This window comes from Phodopus roborovskii, unplaced genomic scaffold (assembly GCF_943737965.1).
Source record: "Phodopus roborovskii unplaced genomic scaffold, PHOROB, whole genome shotgun sequence".
NCBI lineage: Eukaryota > Metazoa > Chordata > Mammalia > Rodentia > Cricetidae > Phodopus > Phodopus roborovskii.
Genome location: NW_026126629.1, coordinates 1,343,930 through 1,367,734, shown reverse-complemented (window position 1 = coordinate 1,367,734; position 23,805 = coordinate 1,343,930). Strand labels below are relative to the sequence as shown.

Sequence of the window (23,805 nt, the reverse complement as noted above, 5' to 3'; positions counted from 1 at the left end):
AAACCATCCATCTCCCTTCCATTGTATCAGTCAATTAAACATCAAACCTCATTCAAAAACAAAAAGCTGTGATAAAAAAAAAAAAAGGTAACACTGCTATTTTTTTTTTTTTGGCTAATTTTAAATGGTTTTTGTAGAAAAATGCACAGCTCAATAAACTTTCACATACACCCATTGAACAGCCATTCACATCAAGAAGCAAAATCTTGGCTGAGGAGAGGAAGTGGGGGTGAACTGATTGCTCCACAAGCAGAGACTTAGTTCAAACCCCTGGGTACCATAGAGCACACACTTATAGCTCCAAAAGTGGGAAGATGAGGACAGCTGGGTCCATGGGACTTGCAGACTAACTAGTCTGGCCTAGTTGGTGAAACAAGTCATTGGTAAGGCATGTTTCAAAGGAGGCAGACAACATTCTTGAGGATGACACCCAGGGTAGCACACTGACCCACACACAAGCAAGCATGCATTCTGTGTGTGTGTGTGTGTGTGTGTGTGTGTGTCTTTCTCATATACACACACATGCAATTGCATGCATGTACACCCATACACATATACGTATTTCTAAAAACCCCAGCAGCTCCTAACATGCCCAGCCTTCCTAATAGCAGCTATTAGGTATTATTCCTGGTTGCCTTGATCTCTTGGGAAGCTACCATAATAGTAAATGATATTTGAAATTAATTTTTGGTCTGAGTTCCACATAAGATCTAAATCTGGGATTCTTTTCTTTCCCTATGTGTCCATTTCTGTGTGGAGGCATGTCTGATTTTAATAAGACTGGGTTTGGGAGAGAACCTATGCATTTTCTTTGAGTGTTCCATAAAATTCCCCAGAGATAATCCTTTTTCTGCATATGATTTCTTCATCTTTGCCATCCATTCTGACACCCCCTTGCACAAATTCCTGTCTTTAGAAGTAGCAGTTGGAAGCCATTCAATTTCTGCATATTACTATTTCACATACATTCAAATCAGTGATTCTTCCCTTTCCAATTGATGTCTAATACTGACTTTAAAAAATTTTTCTATTGACTATAAGTTATAAGTGAAAGTAGACAAAGTTGAAGTACTCCACCATTTTATATTCTTACAAAGTATTTTGGTAGCTTTTATTTTTATTTAAATGTCTTTACTTTTTGAAAATTTCATACATGTATACAATGTTTAAAAATACTTTGGATAGCTGTTGCTTGTGCATATTTAAGAGGTGCAGTGTGATGTGTGTGTTCATGTATGCTTTGCGTAGTGATCACGCCAGAGTAGTGAGTGTATGCCACCTTTCTGATGAGTGTATCTCTCTCCAGGACTTATTCAGTAACACTGTGCCCATTTGTTCTCTCTCCTGCCTCACCATTCTATTAGCTCAACTGTCTCATGGCACCCCAGCTCCAGCCATGGCCAGAATCCCACAAATATCAAGTTCTCACTATATGACAAGTTCTAGACCCTTTAGACAGCGGCCTTGAAAACAGAAGCACATTCTCAAAGACATTTCAGTTATGATTGTTGTGCACAGCTGCTCCATCGGTCTCTGCACTTTCAGTTGCCCATTAACTTTATCATTTCTCTCTGGATGCCGAGTCACATCCCAGCCTCCCATCTGTAATCTGCTTTCCAAAGTGTTTGCTCAAGTCTTCACCATTGTCTTCTGTGGACTTGGCCAGTTTATTTACAACTGTTGTGTGCCTCTGCCACATCTACATTGTCACTGTGATGGTATTTTTCTTTCTGTCTGTTTCTTCCACAGGAGTTTAACCAGTAACCTACCCAATGTGAACCTACCTAATGTGAACCTACCTAAAGTTCCAAATCTACCAGTTAACATCCCTCTAGGCATCCCACAAATGCCTACTTTTTCGGCACCGTCATGGATGGCTGCTATATATGATGCTGAGTGTGTATTCAGTTCACATTAGATCTCATTTAAATTTAAGTGATCTTGGCATGGATATGTATTGCTTATTTCTATACATCCTATATAACAGAGATGGAGATGGATAATTAGACATATTTTGCTGATCATGCAGAGACAATATTGTTTATTTCTGGCATTCATCATGTTTGTAAGACATTTGCTATATATACACACTAAAGATTTGTCTAACGCCCACTGAACACTTGAGGACTGTGTTTTACTTCCTGAATTATTTTGCAAGAGGATTTCTATCCCCTGTTTTTAATGCAGGAACCATGGCTTTAGGAATTATTCATCCCCAAATAATCTATGAAAATTCTTGGATGGGCTGACCAGCCATCATTGATCTGATCCAAGTCTATGAAAGAAACCTGCCTATCTAGGCACTGGGTTTTGTGTTTTGTTTCATAATAAAACATTTTTTACTGATTAAGCCGTAAAGCATATTTCTGATGCCAGTAAATAGCATGATATCATAATAGTATCTTCAGAGCTAAATGAAAATTTATGAATGGACCTGCCAGAGTAGATAAATTGAATGTGTAGACACTTCCCAAAGTCAAATACAGTAGAAAGTTTTTAGGTCTAGGTGAAAGGAGAATTCTAAATTTGAGAATGCAAAGTTGAGGACACACACACAATTAAGTTTTGGCAGTAGTGTTTCTGCATTCTCAGTGTAGAGTTGTCCTTCGCTTCCTTCCTATGGGTGTCAGGAATGTGGGAAGTATTTTTGCCTGAAACGATGCCACTTCTTCAAGTGAGCAGTTTGAAGGACACAGAGATTGAGTGGACAGTTTTCCCACCTAGGATATCAATCCTTTCCCCAGTTTCCTTAGCAAGAAGAAGATCCAGCACCCCTCAGTTCTACTTCAGGGAAATAAAATGAGAACCATGTGGGGTTTAATAAGTGAAAGAAGGTTTACCAGTTCTCTACCTTCCTTTGATCCTTCACTTTGACCACAGCTAATTATAGGCCAGATAAGCTTTTCCTTGGAAGAATAAATTGGCACATTTTCAAAGGGAAGTGTTATTATCAAAGGGATAAAAAATGATCTGAAACTGGCAGTAATGTTTTTAAATCTTGAACTCCCATTCATCAAGGTGGCCTTCAGCATATTCAGATTCACAGTTAACCCAGGGAGAGAACAGGACATTAAAATGGCTTCTCAACCTGGTGCCCCCAAAGCTACCAACTATTTTAAAAAGTATAGTTACTCACAAGCTCACAGTGAAATCATGAGGCCAATGTGTCTGATTCTCTACTAGAGCCAAATTCAAACCTGCAAATTTTTCATACTTGAGGAAAAATTTTCCTAACAAAAATACATCATATTCATGCTAAGATGACAATATTACAAGTTCAAATAGATAGTGTCTGTTTATTAGATTAGATAGTGTATGTTTAAAATTAAAACTAAATAGCAGAAAGCTTCTCTTAGCTTGTCCCGTGCATGTTCTGTGATACTGTTTTTGAAAAGATATGAATCAAGACATTGTGATAAAGCAGATAATAGTCTCCATTCAATTAATTAAGGCATGGGTGGGAACACATTTTGGTAACTGCTCAGCAATCAAAATAATCTTGGTGCTATTGCCTTAACATTAACAGTTTATCTTAAAAATAAAAAGAAAATATTCTTTTCCTCATGTCAAAACTTAATAATAAGCTCTTCAAAGAAAAAAATCGCTACAAGAATTTTTTGAAACTCTGAAACCAGATGGGTGTCAAAATGTTGTTGTAATAAATACCAATTATTGCATTCATATGTACTTAATGATTTAAAACATAAACCATGCAGTTCCAAAACGGGGCTTAGACTAGACAAAGTTGGGGTTTCTTTCTTCCCAAGCACGAGGTAAGGTAGGGGGAAGGCTGAACTTTCATGGAGAAAAATGCACTCCCCACTTTCAAATGAAGCTCACTATAGTATCTGAAAAGAAGATATGGATCCTCAGTCACCCACCAGGAAATGCCTGATTCGATATCTTTTCATGACTCCAGCTCTCTCCTTTGCCACCTTTCATTTGAAGGACGTGTTTCCCTGTTACCTGCTCCCTCGTGTCAGATACATCTACGTACTGACCTCAGACTGGTCTGTTCTGAAAGCATTGCCCTGTCGGTGCAGGCCGTAGGCTGGAACTCCCTCTCGGCATGTTGGGAGTTTGCCCCCTCCCCACCCTGCAGTAGCTGTGGATGCATCTATGCACTAGCTATATTTCTCTCTGAAGCATTAATTCAATGCAGCTGGCATCTGTCACAATAGAAACACCCACTCTCATCTGTTTCTATAGACGATGTCAGAACAAGTGGTAATGCATGGTGTGTTGGACATTTTATAAATTACTGTGTTAGCATTAGTGGTATGCGAGGAAGGGGGTAGGGGGCTGGCCACCCCTCAGAGTTCCAAATGGGGTGATTACAAAAAAAAAAAAAAGCCAGCCAGAGAAGGGCAAGAAAGGAAGAGTGGAACTTCTCCCATGCACAAGCCTTCCATGGATGTTCCAGGTAAAAGTCTCTTGGATGTCATCATACAAAAAGGAGTCAGTCCCGTTTCCCTGGATCTGTAGAGGACGGGGCTATATGGTACAATGGGAAAAGAGCTCAGGTTTTGAGCCCTGAAGTATCACAGAGATGCCCTGTCCACTCACCTTGTCTGCCCCAACTCCCTTCATCCTGGGGCTGCCTCTGTAACGGGCTGGTCTATGAAAATTGGAATGTTAGCCACTGGACAGGACTTTGGGATTCAAGGTATCCAATTGTGCCTGTCTCTATCTGAAGTCTCCTCGATTTTTTCCAGCTCTTCGAGAGAGAAAGCAGGTCCTCGCTCACCACTTTGTTAGCACTGTCCTTTTGAAACCAAAGTCTTGTGCCATTTCCGGGAGGCCTCCACTCTGGAGGAGAACTGGGGAATGCATGAAGCTCTGGATCTTAATAACTGCATGTTGTCATGTAGTTATTATCCATGGAGACTTACTTCTCCCCCTGGTTCATAGCCTTCGTCTGAATCATCACATATGCTAATGTGGTTATTAAAAGAAGGCTGATTTTTACCATACGCTATCCTCCTACTTATAAGGAGACAACAACCTCTTCAGACACCTCGCTGGTCTGGAGCAATTGGCTGAGCAAAGTGAACTGAGTCCTGTATGGTAAAACTCAAATTCTGCCAATGGAGACTGCCCCCCTTCACCGCCACCTTGCGTTGTTTCGTATGTGGAAGCCACTGTTTGCCTTAAGCCTTCCAGCCCCCAGCTGTCTCTGTGTTAGTGTCTGTCAGGCCCAAGACCACTAGATGACCCTTGATTTCTACTTTCTTATCCTGCCAGTAATGGATCAGGTACATCAGAAGATTTGTTCTGGAAACTCGACGCCCTTCAGACTTTCATCCGTGACCTTCATTGGCCTGAGGAAGAGTTTGGAAAACACTTAGAACAGCGGCTAAAACTGATGGCAAGTGACATGATTGAGTCCTGCGTCAAACGGTAAGAACTAGTGACTAGAGAGGTCCAGGCCTCCTCTTCCACTAACCATAAAAACCAGAGAGCCCCTGCCAATAGGTCATGATATGGAATGTTTTGGAGGTACCTGCTTGTCCAAGTCAGCTCCACTACAGACAGGCATGGTGGTGCACACTTGTAACCCAAGCACTAGAGGTTGAGGCAGGGGTTACCATAAGTTCAAAACAAGTCTGGGCTACATAGTGAAACCCTGTCTCAAAATACCAACAATAACAACTTTAAAAAGTCAGCTGGAATGGTTAGCTGTCTACTTTGAGCTTCTACTAACCAGTATCCATCCCAGACACAATATTATTTGGCTGTCAATTTGTCCTGAACTGGTTCCATGAGGAAACTACTCACACCCATCCTTGCTCATCTGTAGATCCCCAACATCTAGCACTGTCTGCTACAAAATAGCTATGTGGTAAATACCTATAAATACACGGGCATGGAGATCGAACAGTTAGGAAGAGGGAAAAAATGTACAGTTTTAGAGTCATTGCATGTGGAATCTAACTTATTGATAATGAGTTTCCAATAAAAACAAAGCCTTAGCATCCTCAGTTATTCTGTCCATGTGAACTGAGCACCTAGTGTGTGCCTGTTGTTAGGTTTTTTAGCCCACATCTTAACAAGTAATCAGCATGAAGGCATGACATGTGGTTTGGCTTCCCATGGATTTCCCCCTTTTAACACTGTAGCTCACAGTATTGTATTGGGGTAGAAAGGGGATCGCTGCGCTTGGAGTTCTCCAGCTGATTGTTCTGAGACAGTGATGGGAAAAGAATAAGGACAGTCTTTATCCATTCACCAAAATGCTCTGATCTGAAGAAGAAAAAATACTCTGATCTGCTCTCATAGACCAGGCCCAGGGCTGAGTCCTTGAAGTACAATGGAAAAGGAAAGACCCTCTCTTTCCCTTATGGAGTAACTGTATCCACATATCAGACCAGTGGAATTATCTTCTGCGTTTGATGTCATTACTAACTCCCCTAGCCTCAAACATGCATCCATGTTCTTTTCTAGTTTATAAGTGTCCTATTAGTTTTCCTTATTCGAAACAGAAAAGAAAGGGAAAGAAAAATGAAACAAAAGAAGAAAGGAGGGAGAGAGGCAAGGAAAGATGGAATGAAGGAAGGAAAGAAAGAAGGAAGAAGGAAGGAAGGAAGGAACGCTCACGCACGCACACATGCATAAGCAATCTTGGCTCTCCAGGCCTCCAGATGTTATATACTTTAGTTGATGAATGAGTTGTAAGTGACACCCCCTGGGCTTGCCTGGAAGTGTTCTGAATGCAGCATCTGATACCCTGGAAGAAGAAAGGGAAGTAATGCATCAAACCTGAAACCTCAAAAGGCAGAACGGCACTGCTGCAGGTAAGTAAATAGCAACTTGGAGTGAACTAAGGGAAGAGCCATGAGCTTTGGGGATACTGGGCATGGGAGCAATCCAGACAACAGATTTTGCTCTTTTCTGCCCAGTTGTAAAACCAAAGACAGGTCTGGTTTTCAACTAAATGGTCAGAAAGTTTCCAGTTTTGAATTCTACAATCTCTTAGATAGTCTATATTAATTCTATGGAAAGCAATAGTTGTCCAATGATCAAATCATTTGACCAAAATCTTTTTACTGGGCAACGCCTTAAGGCCATCTATCAGTCTGTTCCTCTATGCACCGAGGAGCTAAAGTACATTACAATCAAGACCTGCCCTCTTTTGGTCTATGCCCCCGCCTATACAGATAGCTGTTTATGTCCTCCACTAAGAAGTCTGCATGATAGGGGTAAAATGAGAGACACTTGGAAGACATAAACAGAATATATGAGGATGGTAAATGTGGTTTCTCCCTCACCACACTATAATTGTTATTATGTACAGTCGTAGAAAGGCTAGTCATTCAGAGGCAGGTGAGGGACCTGAATCCCTGGAAACTCCTCACCCTCCAAAACCACAGAGGTACCCAGAACACAGTAGCTAAGCAAGTGTTTATTGTCAGGGCTTAAATCACTCACTGTACATGTATAGGCAGACCTGACCTCTAGAATTCCTTGGTGTTCCTTTCAGTCAAGGTTCAAACACAAACATGGGTAGAAATATCCTGACTCCAGCTACAGAGGGGAAGGCTTTAGACATTTTAAGGTATAGAATATATGTTAGAAGAGCTGAGAGCTACAGACTACTTCTTTGGGCAGAGTAAATAACCTTTGTCCTAGACCCACATAGCAGGGACTATGGGTATGGCTTTAAGTATACAGTACTCCTCAGGACTAAGCATCCAAGACATTTTCTACACTTACAATGACAATGACAGCACCTCTGTCCGTATCCAGTCTGTACTAGGTATAAAACAAGGTACTCTGGAGCCAATTGGGTTAAGTGACCTCTCTATTCCTGGGTTTGGGGACCCCTAGAGCCCTCTAAGTCATATTCATTTTCTGCCTCTGCCTTCCTCTTTTCACAGCCCTGCACTCCACAGGCTAGGAACAGTTCTCCTGTGAAAAGAAATGTGAAAAGGGAAGACACTTGCTTCATTGGAAAGAAACGCTTTAGCATTTCCATTTCTCAGATTGGGCCGGAACTAGCGCATAAGCCTCAGAAGATCAGCACAGGGCCCGGTCCAACTCAGTACCCATCGGGCCTCTTTTCACAGAGCTAGAAAACGATGTATTTTCAGCGGAGCTTAAAATGATCATCATGATTAGAAAGCTTCTTCGGTGCACTGAGTCTTTAGAAGCCAAGATGCATTTATCTTGAACATGATCATATAATCTATAGGGGTGTTTTGAGGGTGTTTTTTTTTTTTTCCCTTAGGAACTGGGCTTCCAACCTTAGAAATTATACTTGGCTTCCCTGCATGCACCCAGGGTGTGTTAGCAAGCTGGCATCCTTTCCCCAGCTAACTAGCTGTGTGGTCCTCCTATGCACCAATAGAAAAGTGCCTCCAATTCCTCTTAAAGCAATGCCATCCTGATGGCTGCATGAGCCGTGGAAGGTGACAGTGGACAATGTAGAGAAGCAATAGACACATTAGATGAAAGGGGCTTTAATGAAACCACTTACTAACCAGGTGCTTTCTCAAAGGATATGTGAGGATGTGACCCACTTCTCTGAAACCTTTTTCAATAGAGCTGGTCCCTGCTTTGCAATAACAGTACCAAGGACTGGATGTCACACCTGTGCTGCAGACTACCTATATTGGGCTAGCTTTTCCTACAAGGGCTTGGTGGGTTTCTGGTATCATAAATTGACCCATGTCAACACCATGTTACAAAAGAAATGTTACAGTAGATGTATGCAATCCTTGAGTTATAAATAATATATATGAAGTTTCTATAATATAATTTCATGTCAAAGACATTATTATGTTGTAATTATAAACAAGAATATCTTCTTACTGAAAAAGTAACACTCTGGTAATGAAAACAAAACAAAAAACAAAAAGCCACCCTGTGAGTTCCCCAAGAACAATAACTTCTAATTTCATCCCTCTTCGAAAAGTAGGCATTTACAATGGTTTGATATATTTTCTTCTAATGATTCTTTAGCAAGGACAACCAATTTTTTAGTTTTCAAACAATATTTAAATTATCTGGATTTCAAAAGGTATTTTTAGACTCTTACAAAACCAAAAGAAAAAAAATTAGAAACAATAGGGTCGTTCAAGATTTTTCTCCATGCTGAGGTTTTGAAGATAAGAAACTGCCTTCTTGTGTTTTGTTTTTAAGTGAAATGATTCGAGGTAGACACTTGCCAATGTGAGAAAAGCTGCATATGTTGTAATGCTATAATCGTTTTTTTTAATTCATTTATTCTCCTGCAATTAGGGTTCTCCACACCATGTAATCTATAGACAGAAGCATACTGAGCTACAGGTGTCCTATGCACTGCTGGGAAAGGATGGGCATGCATGGCCATCCACATGAACAAGCCCTCCTTAGACAGGAAGTCATTTGAAAAAGAATTGTGAAGTCATTGTGGATTAAAACTGATCATATCCTTCAATTTTATTTTTCACTAACCTCTCAGAACATGTCTCCTCTACCTCCTGCCATCTGAATGCTGAATTGGTCTTTCCCTACTTTGTTTTAATAGAACCAGGATTGCATTTGAAGTTAAGCTGCAAAAAACCAGTCGATCAACAGATTTTCGAGTCCCACAGTCAATATGCACCATGTTTAATGTTATGGTTGATGCCAAAGCTCAATCAACAAAACTTTGCAGCATGGAAATGGGCCAAGAGGTAAAAAAAAAAAAAAAAAAAAAAAAAAAAGGACTTTCTCCCCTCTCCTCTCTGCTTTGGTCATGTAGAAGAAAATTTCCCAAATCCCTTCCTTCTACCCAATCTGCTATTTTCAGCAATACACTCAGCATCTACAGGCAAAGCCTCAAATAAGAAAGCCTCAGATAAGAGTCCAGCATCTGTCACATCAATCCCAAGGCATGTGCTGATGCGCACGCTGGTCACTTGGGAGGATTCTTGGCTGGAGTTTGGGTGGTCCTAAGGTGCCTTTGAGTTAAAGGATGTCCAGTGACTTTATTCATTGGGCCATTATTGGCAGCAGATGTGGGAATGTCCAAGTGCTCATCACTTCCCACGAGTAGTTTCTTAGCCCTTGCATCTTTGGACAAGAGGAGGGCTCCACCTCACATCAAGCCACCAAGCTACGCCAATAGGTTCTGCAGGTCCAAATCAACTTGCGGCCTTTCGATTTTCCCTGAAAATGAATTGTGAATCTTCCCTGACCAGAAGTTTATTCCTTTGCAGAGTTTCTGATTCTAAAGTCAGATTTAAAATGTGAAGGAGAAGGAAGCAGCAACTTGGACTTGATTAAGACGATCATGATCATTTTTCTCCGATGGCCTTAAGCCAGCTAGATATTCATATACCAATTTAGAATTAATTCAGTAACATTTCTGGCAACTCTATGCTGTTGCCAATTGGCATAAATTGCTCCTAAATCAGATCTTTCAATACCAGCCTTACATGCTCAGAATTCTTACTAAATTATATTTGCTCCTTATTCGTTATTTATTTTCTCCTTCGGCACCTTCCATTTTATATGTGGGTTGGTGGTGTTCTCTTCTGGCAAGATGTCCTCCAGCCTTGTTTCCCCCACAAGTGAGCTTCCTCAGCCACCCTTGCTAGCTTCTGCTCTAGCTGATTTCTTTCAAGCCTCCCTGTGGAGTTAAGTTCTAGGCCCCGAGTTCTCATCCAGAAACCTCTTTGCTACGTGAGTCAGAACAGTGGTTCCCCAAATCCAGTGTCCACTAGTGTTCCAGTGGCTTGTCCCATAGTATTACAACTTGTCTGGGCTATGATAAAAGAATTAAGACATTTGGTGGACAGTTCTTGAGGCATGACATTCACGATGTTTTCTGGCATCTCTCACACATGCTTATAGCCATACATGCACTGATATACAGATACAAATATGAACATGTATGTACCACGCACATACACAAATGCACCTTCACACACATTTTTATGCACATGTGTACCAGTGCAGAAAAAAGTGCACATAGGAATTTAAGCTTCTGTTGCAATCTCTGATGAAGCTGGGGCTATCCTAGAGGCCACATTTTAGGAAGCAGTGATCCAAGTCTCTCTGCTATCTAAAAATGAGCCAGGGAGAAGGGTTGGAACAATTGGAAGGGAGGCCTGGGTTGCAGTATCTTGAGTTGTGCTGCAAAATGGACTTGGATAATGCTGGCAGCCTCTTTTGAGCCTCAGTTTCCCCATCTGTAAAATGATATCACTGCTCTACTTTTATCTAGCCTATTTTGACTGCAGAATCCGTTCTTAATTCTTTATCCAGAAGCCTAGCACAGAAAACATAAAAATAGAGTTGAAATGGGTGGAGGGAGGCCCAGAGTCCCAGATGGTGATTTCCTCTCCACCTTAGCACCTCTTCACACCACCACTTGCCCACGCTTCCCTGAAGGATTCTAAAACCTATGGGTTTCACAGAACCCTCTTTGCAAATCTCACTGAGGGGGTCTCACATCATCAAATCTCTCCAAGTGACTAAATATCTTTGAGTTTGTACTTTCTGAGACAGCGTCAGTCGGGAACCTGTCTCCCCTTAAAGTCTCCTCTGCTTCTGCTCCTGTCAGTCACACTGCTGCCGCCCTGTAAATCGTCAAGGTGCAAATCGCATGCATATAGGAATCTCCCTTCAAATGTACACACTTCCACATCATGCTGTGTTCACAAAGCCTTACAGACATCACATGACATGAGATAGGAACCAAAATAGAAAGCAACCATGCAGCAATAGCCAGTGTTCTATCTGTATCCTCAGTTCTAGGTTATCCTCAACCTGTATCGTGCAGATATGCCTGCTTCTGTTCTTGGGTTTCATATAAATAGAATCAAGCAATAGGTGGGCTGTGTGTGTCTGCCTTCTTTCACTTACTGAAATGTTTTCAAGATTCATGCATGTTGTGTCATGTAGTAGAACAGACCGTTTGTGTTTTTCTATACAGCTCAACACATATATTTCCCAAAACTAATACACACACACCCATGAATTAAGGATCCATCTAACACTGGATCTTTTGTTCTTTTCCTAAGGATATTTGTTCCCTTCCGGATTTTCTTCTAAGTATAAGGAACCAGCTTGTGGTCACTCCTAATGTAGCTAAAATGGTCAGGATAAAACAGGATATGATTGAATTGCTTTCAGCAGCCTGGCATGATGGCTATGGCCTGTAGCAGAACTTCAGTGGGAAGTCACATAAAGTGGCCCATATTCCACAGAGTGGTGCAATTCATCTCCAAAGTAAAACTGGCTTTTTAAGGGGGCTTGAGTAAGAATGACTGGAAAGATGCTAGGATTGAGACAGGTAAGAATACTTGGAAATGATTGACTTCTGTTTTTCTGTAGTGTGGACTTTGGGATATCAAACATTAAGCCTGTATTTCAGATCTAGTTGCTATTTTTGACCACCACCTGGACCCCACCTTCCTCAGCCTGTTTTGGGCTAAGCACTGGTGAGGGTTGCAGTTTGACAATCACTTCCTGAATCTCATCACTGGGATAAAGTCTCATCTAAAGGCAGCTGTTGAGACATTTGTTCACCATACTTTTCTGTCTTAAATATTTATTTTTTCATTAAAATTTGTGAAGTACCAATAGAGAGGAAATTGTGTATTAAATAGTTTCTCACTTGGCCTAGTGTGTTTTCATCTCATTTCCAAGGTCAGATGGTCTTAACAGAAAGATAACATACACACAATCTGTTCCATGACAAGGCAAAATGTGCAGCGCAGGAAGTCAAGTGGGATGCTTTTCACGGAATAACCCTGGATTTACAGTAACTTAGCCCATCAGATGCAAAAGCGAGCTTCCCACTCTTCTCATGCCACTGAAAACCAATGGTTCTCTTAGTTACTGCCACCATGATTTCAGGGCATGGGTCAAGTGAACCCAAGAAGGCCACAGAGAGAATTCAAAGTTTCCAAACCTACTGGGCTGCAGGTACAGTGGTATAAGGGGAAAATTTACAAGAGCTAGCAGGGAAGGTGGTAACTAGAAGGTTCCTATGTGCATGTATTCACTCCTTCATGAGGTTTCTGATTTTCACAGAACAATAAATCACCCCAGAAAGAGCAAGCAGGGGTGGGGAGTGTTATTATTCCAGAAGCAAGCTAGTCAAATAAATCACCTATGGCAGGAAAATCTGGCATGAGGTGTGTGGATTTTGTCGTTACCTAAATTGTAATGGGGAATTCTTTGAAATTTAGCACTTAGTGACATGATTAACAGAATATTAAGGCGTAATTGCCATACAGTGTGTAGAGCTGAGGCATGTTTAAAGAATTGTGCACAGCCGTATAGCCACATGCTGATGGATTTTAATGAGATTCCCAAGAAAAGTAGTGATTTGGCCATGTAGCATTTCACCTTTCCTTCCTTCCTTCCTTCCTTCCTTCCTTCCTTCCTTCCTTCCCTTCTTTCTTGTTTTGAGTCAGAGTTTCATTCTGTAGCCCAGGCTAGCCTCAAACTTTTAACAATCTTCTTGTCTTTGCCTTCTCTCACCAAATGCTGATTATAGGCACGAGCCAACAGGCCGGCTCTGCATAGTTTCTAAACTGTACATTCATGTATTATGTCAGTAGTTGGGTGGTTTATGTCAATTTTACATTCAGAATGGAATTCTAGTTCCACTGCAATGGTGAGAAAGCAAAGTGGCAGAGATCCCATGCTAAAGCTAACCCTGGAACAAAAAGGCAAAATAATCATGTTAAAAATACTTTCAGTATCAGTCCATATAGTAGTTGCTATGCAAGCCTGAAGACCTGAGTTCAACCCCCATTACCCACATAATGGTGGTGTGTGTCCAGACCAATGAAAAACCTGTGGACCACTCCTGAGAAGTGACACACATGTAGTCTTCTAGTCTCCACAAGCAAATGTGTAAGTGTATACACACGTGCGTGCGCGCGCGCGCGCGCACACACACACACCCCACAGCTTTACTTTATCAGCAGGAAATATGTATATCAGGAAGATCATAATGCTTACATCCAGTGACAGGGAGATAGTGGGACTACATAGAAATTAGTGTGTGAAGGTATGTCATGCCTCAGTAAGCTATCGTGTCTCCACACTGTTTCCACATGGAGGACATGTTCCTCATTAACCCCTTAGACACAAGACACAGACCTTAACCTGTCTTAGTATCCAGAGAATGATTGTCATCTGTTTTTACCACTTCCAGCAAGGTTTATAAGAGAACATATCTATTCTCATTGGCGTTCTTTGCTTGGTTAGAAGCCCTTCATGTATTATTTCATCTTGTACTCACTTTCACTCTTCTGGGTAAGCATAATGTCCTAATTAATTTAATAAATGTGACTCATTTACCACAATCCAAAGAAAATCTAGTAGAACAAGTCAGTCACATGACAACAGAAAGAGAGGATATGATTCTGGGTCTTATTTCAATACCTAAAAATGAATTTGGAATTCTGTCAATATTCCCATATTCTTTTGCTTCAACATCCCTTTTTGTGACTCTAGTACAGAGTTCTGTGAATTCTTTTTCTTGTTTTTTTTAAACTTCAGCTTTATGCTATTTACATGTAAATCTTTCTTGAATCTAGCAGTATGGCCAACAAGGGTTCTGACTCATCAGGACAAAACACCGTGGGCCATTTGCTTTTTCTCCATCAATCAAGCTAAAGGAGGAGGGGGACACTTCAGTGATAGCATCATGGCTTCTGTGTCCTTTGTGGCTACTCGAGGAACTTAAACACACAATAATTGCAACTACAGTTAGCAAAATGTTTTCGCATCTAGATCCTCACTAGATCTTTAAAATAGCTCTATGAATATCTGGGAGCCTTGGTGCTAGAAAAGGGCATGGGTACTGAATTCTTAAGTAATATAATTAAAACAGGCCAGCCAAATAGCTTTCTGTTAAGTTTTGCTTTGTTCTTTATTGTCATATAGTTGCACCCATTATGAATACATCTGATGTCTTGATACATGACATCTATAGGATAGTTAAGTTGAGGTACTTCATATGTCCACTTCTTTCAACAGGGGTAAGGATGGGGTGAGTACCATCATGTATCTAGGTAGTTTTGAAACACAGAGGTAGAACATAGTCACCAAGGCTTGCCTAGCCCCTTGTGGAAATCAACAGTCTATATTACCTCTCCTGCTCCTGGGCACAGGTCATAGTGCTCTCACCGGTTGAAGGTTTGCAGATAAGGAAGTTGAGCTCAATCTGGAGGCACTATGGCTCCTGCCCTCACACTAGGATACCACCCAGGTCTTCCAAGTCCAAGCCAGACTCTCATCTCCTTGCTCCTGCTCAATCATCCTGCTTGCCAGCAGCCAGAATATTGCAGCACACCCTATGTCTTATTTCTGTGTTTTCATAGCTTTGTGATGCTTTATTTAATTTGCATCTTCTCGTGTGTCCTTTTGTCCTGATTTTTATTTGCACTGTTCCTTTTTCTTTTTTGTTCCTAATTAATCATCCTTCTGAAAGTTTGCTAAAGAGTGGGTAAGTGCATTTTCCTTTCCAAATAACAATGTTTTATATTATTGTTTTTGTGTTACGGAAATACAAAATAATTCAAATGGATACTAAAATGTTCTAATAAATGTCAAGGAGCTGGCATATAATAATTTGTGTTGAAATTGCTTTTCCTTTTCCCCTGGCATTTACAGCAGATTTTTGTTTGTGTGGGGGTTTGTTTTCACATTACTATTTAAATTTAATCGACAGCACCAGTTTGAAAAAATTGGAAAAACTTAGCTACAGTCTCAGCAGAAGGTCTAGCCTGGGTCTGCTTATTGCTGAACAGAAAGAAAAGGGGGGAAGTGTTGCTTGTCACAATGGCTCAGAAAGAGACACTTTACCTGGACTCTGAGTCAAGGCTATAAGTTAAAACTGATGCAAATACTCAACATACCTAGCAGGTTTGTTTTTTGGTTTTTGTTTTTTGTTTCTTTTTCAAAATCAATGTGTTAGTCAAATTCTTTTTTGGAGGGATCCCCCAAATTGCTGGAGTTGCATCCCAGAAATACCATTTCTCTTCCCAATGTACTAGATTACTATTGAATCAAGCTTTGTAAAAGCCAGGTCAACACACTGTCACCAAAAACCAGCCATGTGTGTATGCATCCACACACATCAAAGCCATCTGAAACCTTAGATGAGGAACAATGAACCTGCTGAATTTTTTAAGTGCTTTGGGTCTCTCTACATCAAAGCCCAGAAGTCAGAATTTTACAGCCGCTTCTAGGACTGGATCTATGAGCCACGCTTTATTTATAGATTGTATGTTCTAAAAACCATGAATGCATGCAGCACTGACAAGCCCCCAACATGCTAATACCTGTCTTTCTGTCTTCTTTAGCATCAATACCATTCAAAAATAGATGAACTAATTGAAGAAACTGTTAAAGAAATGATCACACTCTTGGTGGCAAAGGTAACCTTCAGCTTTGGGTGAATGGGGGGGCATTGTGAATGTTGCTTTGTTGTGTCTACATTTCCATTAAAATGTAACACGTTAAAAAGTTGAGCTGGATACTCACATCTCTCAAGAAACAAGATTGTACATCACCCATCCCCAGCGTGCGAGCATTTTCTGATGTTCGTGAGCTGTGTGAAGATCAATTGATGAAGCGGCATATGTTAACTTAATAAGAATGTGTCCCCAAACGTCGTACTAGGTTATGCAGGAAATGTTTGTTTTGTTTCTCAGCACTGACAAAGTTAGATTTTAAAATACATAAAGTGAAACGGTAATAAGGAATTCTGCCATCCCGAAAACCCCTTTCCCTCTAGTTTCACATGCAGTGAGAGTCATAATAAAACAGAAAAGTCAGATAAAGCTATTTCAGTCACCCTCATGAATTATAGAATTTTAACTAAGTAATGCTGAATGGAAAGACATTTATATTTGCCAGTGCTAAACTTCTGTTTCCCCCAAATTACTGATAAAATACAAATAAAAATAGATTGGATTAAATGTAGTGCTAATATGTAATGTAAAGACTGCTTTGCGCAGTTTGGGATCTTGAAAAGTGCATTTAATATTATCGCATGCTATATGCAACTCAATAATATTTTGTCACTTTGCACTTCTGTAACACTCCGTATTTGCAATCACATAATAATGAAGAGAAAGCCGGATAAGTCAAATATTGCCATGCAACGGCAGTCTTTGCCTTGCTCCAAAATGAGAGTTAAAAAACGGAATGCAGAAATGAGCAGGGGGCTGAGTCCTAGCCTCTGGGTGGCTGGGACATGTTGTTCTTTCTTGTAAATTTGAAATAACAATTTTTCCTTTTTGCTGCTTTGCTAGTTTGTAACTATTTTGGAAGGCGTCCTGGCAAAGTTATCCAGATATGACGAGGGGACTTTGTTTTCTTCTTTTCTGTCGTTTACGGTAAGTAAAGAACATCTTGATTTCCTGATCATTGTTTTGGTTCAGTTGTGGTTCTGCCTGGGTGAGAAGTAATGTGTGGTTTTGTTTGGGAGAGACAGTGTATGTTAATTACATTCAACCATGAATGTAACATGTTAACCCTGGAGAAGAGGCTGCCAGTTCCATGTCGTTTGTGAATGCACGGTATGCATATGCATACACAGTAGCCTTCTTTCCCCCTGACTTGGCTATGATGGGAATACAGTGAAGGCCACCATTTTTACCAAAAAAAAAACATTTTAAGGATTGTATATTGTGATCTTCAAGTCAGCTGGAGCAAATACCTTTTTACGGTCCTTACTCTACTAGTTAACATTTTTCTTAATTGAGTTAGTAGCACACATTTCAAGTCCAGGAGACGTTGAAAAAGGAGGCAGCATTTCCAAGCGGGTCTGCCCAATTCTTAGCCCCAGTCTATGGAAGTTGAAATTTGGGGTTTCTACAGCCTGGAGGTGCTTGCAGCCTGTGTGATTCCTCTAAACAAGGAGTTTTCATATTCTGCCTGCCTGGGCTCAGGAGATGTTTGTGTTTATCCCCTCCAGAGCTGCTGATATGTCATTTCCAAATTATTTGAGGCTCCAGTTCTATGCTAAAATTAGGTAAGGCCAAAGCCAAAGGTGAGGCAGAAGGACAAGCAGAAGCCAGCAGATTTCTGTGGATAGTAATCAGAGGAGAAGGCCATTGGTTCTGCATCCAACTTCCTACCGAATGGGAACAGTGAATGTGCATGGTTCCAAGCTGGAGGAGCTGTCAAGTTAGGGGTCTTTGTCTGTAATAATCTCCCAAGTGAGCATCAAATGCCAGGTGAGGCCCAAAACATCAGTGTGGGTACACGTCCTCATCGTTGGAGCCCCACAGAACTGAATTCAACTCTCATCAGCAATACTGACCAGCTGTGTGAGCCTGAATAGGTTTCTAAGCCCGAGTTTCCTCACCTGGAAGGATATAGGAGGTGGATCATATCTGGCATAAGGCCATAGTATGAGATGAAAGTATCATGGTTTTAGTTTATTGGATAGGACTCAACAAATGGCATCTACTACTAATAACAAATAATGAATATGATTATAAGTTACAATCATACATTGTATAGCTTCTTTCCAGACATGTCCTAAAAATAAGTAAACAAACAAACATATCATATTTTGGCCTTTTCTCTGTCCATATTTTCATCTTCTTAGGAACTAAAGCAAATGTTGCCTGATGTCATTTCAAACAGTTACTAGATAGCATCCATCTATCAATATGCTGAGCTTGTTTTGGTGTGTAACTGTGACCTTCCCAAACATAAAATCGAATTAATCCAAGAGGATGATGGTATTCATACCCGGAGTTCACTGTCAAGTCTAGAGAGAAATTTCACTCTGCAAAGCTATCTATAATATGTCATAGCTGCGAAGGAACTTACCTAGCCCAATCCTTTGACAAAGAAAGAAATCAAGACCGAGAGAGGGAGAGTCATTTGTCTGAGGTCACATAGCAATATGTAGAGTGGGGACCAGAAACCATCTCCCCTGCCAGTTTCCCACCACTGAGTGGCTTCTGGCAAGAGTGAGATTCCGCTGGCAAATGCCTCACGCTGGACGGCAGATGGGCTCATGAGTGGGAAAGACTCACAAAGAAGGACTCAGGGCACATGAGTTGGAAATAGACAAGGGCTCACTCCTCGTTGAAACTGTGGGAATGATGAGGAAGGGGGTGGAATGAAGTACGGTATTTCTGAAAACATATCCTAATGCCTATAGAAGATGTTTGCTTTAAGACTTCATTTTGAGCCAATGTTTTCACTGCAGTATGCTTGAACCCATGGCCCAGGAAGGCCCCTTTGCTACTTATTGCTTCCACTTTTGCTCTAGCCAAGACCCTTCTCTAAGATGAACTTCCCAGACATTTGTTAGCAGCTGGCTCAGCAGCAGCCAGATGAAGACTTCAGGATCCTAGGAAACCCTGGGAGAGTGAAAACCCCAGACCAAAGTGTCCCATGATGACTTTTCAGCTCCATTCCCACCCTCACATTTTCCCTAAGACAGTTTGCAGCCTAGAGGCATGCCCAGCAAAGACACTACTGTACAGAACATTCCAGACCTGTGCTGGGCCTGGAACATCCCTCCTTAGTGACACTCTTCCCACATACTTGGCCATCCCATGGCCACAAGCACCCACTTCTCATTTGCAGCCTATGTTCTCGTTGCCTGCCAGGATTCCGGTATTAGAGAGGGGGAGCCGAACTTAGAGGTGGCAAGAATATCTCCACACATGGATTCTGAGTTCCTGCCCAAATTGCAGAGGGCCTTAGAAGGATGCTGGCAACCCAGTGGTGTTAACTTCCCAGAATGGAGTAGAGGTGGAAGGGTAGGGGCAGGGGGAGAGGGGGGTAAATGAGACAAGTGGGAACGAGTGCAGGAAGCAGCTGTATGTGTTTCAGGACCCAGGACAGAGGTGTGGAGCCTGTGCTGCGCCTTCCTTTAATTCCGCTCCTCTGTACTCACTCCATTCTTTGAACATTACTGTGTACTTACCACATCCCCACCTCAGCAGCACTGCCAAAGATGAGCCATGTGCTCGGCCCCCCAGAAAGCTGACGCTTATCGACAAATATGCCACCCTGTCCCCCCTCTTTCTCCTGCTGAGCGCCTCCTTTCCTGGGTGGGCTTGATTTTGTGGTCCAAGCCAGACATTTTGGAAAACGTCTGCAGTGGCGCAGAGCAGGCAGGAATATTTATTTCTCATCTCCATCTGCATTGCTTCCTCTCTTGGAGAGGAGCTGGGGGAGGAGGGCGGATGAGATGTGGCTTCCTCGTGCCAGCCCAAGAGGCGCCCAAGCACACCCTCCTCTCCTCCCTCAGGGGCCTCAGCAGCAGTAGCAGCCTGGGATTGAGGGAGGCAGGCGCCTCTCGAACTTTTCAAAGATCAACCCAGTTGGAAGATATAGTTAGCAACTATCCACCCATTTCCCTTGCCTGCAAGATGTGCTTTTATGGCAGATGACTGTTTGGAAAGGTCTCTGGCTTGTGGGTAGTTTCATGCTGTTCTTTTAGGAGGCCAAAAGGCAAGGCAAGCAGGTGCCCAGGTTCTTCTCTCATATCATTCAAATATTTTACTCAGCCTTGTCCAGGGTTTAGCAGGAGTGCTGGTCTTGGAGTTCATTCGTTCACCCAGAATGTCTTTACAGAGCGCCTATATGCTAGGTAGTGTGCTAGATGCTGTGGTCACAGCAGTGCCCCAAAAGATGCCCTCTGCCCTTTTGGAGTTTGTCTTTATTGGCTGAGCCAGGCAATAGAAAAGGGAAGGAATAAGCATTGCCTGAGACAAAAGCTGAGATGGGGGGAAAGTGGGGAAGATATTATGTTAACCAGGATATTCACACAAGATCCTTCTTGGGAGAGCCATAAGCTGACATTTCAGAGGCCTGCTGTGGACAAAGCAGAAGTGAAAGGAATATTTCAGAGAGAGCAGTAGGCACCAGTAGCTACAAAGCAATGAAGCAAGAGAGATTTAAGTAGCATGTGTTACAATAAACATGAAGACGGCATGGGGCAGAGAGTCAGGTTTTGGAGATGGAGACTAAGTTGGAGAGGTCAAAGGGGAAAGGTCTAAGAACTGTTATGTGATGCCTTGTGCAGAGAAGCTTGTGTGTAAGGCAAGTGATTCTAAAGCTTAAGTGGGGTTCAGAGAGAAAGGCAACCTCAAATAGATAGATGTGGGTAGGAAACTCAGCTCTTTCTGCCCCTTAGCATAGAGCTGGGTGACCTGGAGGGATGTCCCATAGCCTACATTTGAACTGCTTTTGCTGAGCTAGGTGAATTCAGACATCTAACACAAGTGCAGGAGCACAGCTCCTGTTCCTGAAGTACTCACTGAGTACCTGGCACAGATGAAACACTTTGGAAATATGTTTCTGGGACTCTCAGATCAATGCCATTCTACCAATGCCCTTCAGAAAATGTTGGAAACAAGGCTCATAGATTGAGTCCCCGTCCCAGCTCCAGCTGAGCATTTGTGTCACTAAGCTCCACAACCTTCACAGTGGGGCTAAGATAGACACAGGATGGTCTAACTCCCATCCCACACACACCTAAAGGACAGGGACATCAGATCCTCCAAGGCTCCTGGATGTCAGCCAGCAACAGTCCTTCCAAACACATCCATCCTGGTTACTTACAGAACACCACGGAAGCTTTCTCACAGCAGGAAGGAAAAAAAAACCCTTTTCAAGGCTGCTGGGAACCTTATCCCTACTGTGTGTCCAACCTTTTGGGTCTCTAACTCCTCACATCAGCTTCTTTTTCTTCTTGCCACGGTTAAACTTGTTTTTCGATGTGAAAGTGAAAGAAAGTTGAAAGGGTTCATCCCTCTAAAAGTTGTGACAAAGGCTAGTGTCAGTTCCTGCAACAGCAGTGACAGCTTCTGTGCAGAGCACCTTGAGACACATCTGTCACTTTGATAATGATCAGAAATGGGGCACAGAATGAACCTCTGTCCAGAGGAAACTGTGATCACAGAGGTGGTTGGGGATTTAGAATAGCGTGAGATTGCATAGCAGTTTGCTAATGTTTTCTCAGGCACTGTTTCGGTTTTGCTTTAACCTTAGAAAGCATCCAGGATGGGAGAGGTCACTTTGTATGATGTGGGCTGATGACAGGTGACTAGGACTCATTCGTCATCAAGTTATCAACTGCTGGATTCTTGGGAGTTGGACCAATTGGCTAATACACCACGTGGAATGTCCTGCCTCAGATGCAACAGCAGACATAAGTTTCAGAACTAACTTACTAACAATGAAATCTAGTAGTTTCCGTGCATTTTTCTCCCTTCATCTTTACAGCCAGGCTATGCCCATATCAGAGATGAGGCCCACTGAGTTATTCTCCAAACATCATGTGAAAACTTTAAGTTACTCTTTTATTATGGCCAGAATAATTGCCTAGATGTACAGAACTAATTAATGAGATGTAGTGATGTTTCTAGGACCCATTCACTATAACTTTATTCCTAAGTGGGGAAAGTAACTATTTAGGGGACTAAAGAGATAGCTCAGTAGTTAAGGGTACTCTCTACACAACCTTGAGGATATGAGTTCAGATTCCACACCCATGTAGCAAGCCCAGCATGGGTTGGAGCAGACACATGAGAATTACTGAAGCTTGCTAGATGGAAGCTTAGCCAAGAAACGTGAGCTCTGGATGTATGGAGAGATACTGCCTCAAAGATATGAAACAGAGAATGATAGAGGAGGATACCCCATGCCAAGCTCTGGCACACACACACATACACACACGCACACACACACACACACACACACACACACACATCACATACATACAATGCTCTCACTAAATAAATAAAGCAATAAAATTTGGCCAGCACAATTACTTTATACATAATTTATTCTAATCATTCTATTTTGGAATAATACCCATGCAAAAGACTTCCCACTTTTCTAACTCCCTTTGTGCATCTACATAATTTCTGGATTTATTTTAGTCCTTTAGTCAACACATTTTTCAATACATACTACATACTAGGAACTAGGGGCTCAGCAATAAATGAGAGAGATTATGACTCTTACTGTGTCTTTGCATGGAGATATAGTCCCCACAAGTAATCACAAGCAGCATTACTATTCAGAGAGAGGGAGAAGTAGTCAGTGCAATGGAATGGACACTCTACCTCCTCATCCAGAGACCAATGAAGAAAATTACTCAAGGGATGTGGAAATGGCCCTGTGTGGAAAGATGCAAATGTGTCTGCAGATGAATGTGTGCATACATGTACGTATGTGGGGAAGCCTCAGGACAACCTTGGGTGCCTAGGCCAGCTGGCTACAACCTGACTCGCTTTGCCTCTTTATCACTTGGGGTGATAGAGAGCACTGCCACATCCATCGTTTTGTAGATAGGTCATGGGGATTAAACTCAGGTCCCTCCACTTATGTCACTAATTGAGCCACCACCCCAGCCCCAGAATTGACTCTTAAGCTACAACTACAGAAGAATTAGCATCTGACCTGGCATGGCAGGGATGCAGTTAAGACAAGGCACAGGAAGCTAGCTCCCTGGTGGAAGCCTGTGGCAAGTTGTGATCTTCTAACACTGAAACTGCAAACTTCCATTAGAAGATAACTTAAAAGCCCCACAAATTTCCCTAGTTCATTTTGCTCATCACAGACTAACAAAAACCCTGTGCCCAGTCAAGCTCCTGAGCTCAGAAGCACAGATCACCCCTATCTTCTGCTGATCTCTTAATATTTCAGAATTTGGCATTGGGCTTTGGGGTCTGTGGCATAATAATAACCAATCACCCGGTTGAATAGCCTCATTTCAGATTGCTGCCTGAAAAGAGCAGTTGACAATTAACACACCTGCTAACCAGAGCAGCTTATAGAAGAAAAAGATAAGCCCCTGAAGTTAACTCGCTCCTCCAATGTTCTCTG

The 23,805-nt window shown here is 41.9% G+C and overlaps 1 protein-coding gene across 12 annotated transcripts in view; it reads left to right on the top strand.

The window, feature by feature from the left end:
* The window catches only part of Cadps (calcium dependent secretion activator), a 439,844-nt gene that overhangs the window by 351,285 nt on the left and 64,754 nt on the right, over positions 1-23,805 (top strand). For 8 of the 12 annotated variants that reach the window (XM_051206873.1, XM_051206871.1, XM_051206872.1 and 5 more), the window contains 5 exons: positions 1,750-1,896; positions 5,245-5,400; positions 9,509-9,656; positions 16,296-16,370; positions 17,250-17,333. In XM_051206873.1, the coding sequence (XP_051062830.1) occupies positions 1,750-1,896; positions 5,245-5,400; positions 9,509-9,656; positions 16,296-16,370; positions 17,250-17,333 (610 nt within the window). The remainder of the gene's footprint in view (positions 1-1,749; positions 1,897-5,244; positions 5,401-9,508; positions 9,657-16,295; positions 16,371-17,249; positions 17,334-23,805) is intronic. The other 4 variants (XM_051206877.1, XM_051206876.1, XM_051206875.1 and 1 more) reach the window with 1 other exon arrangement.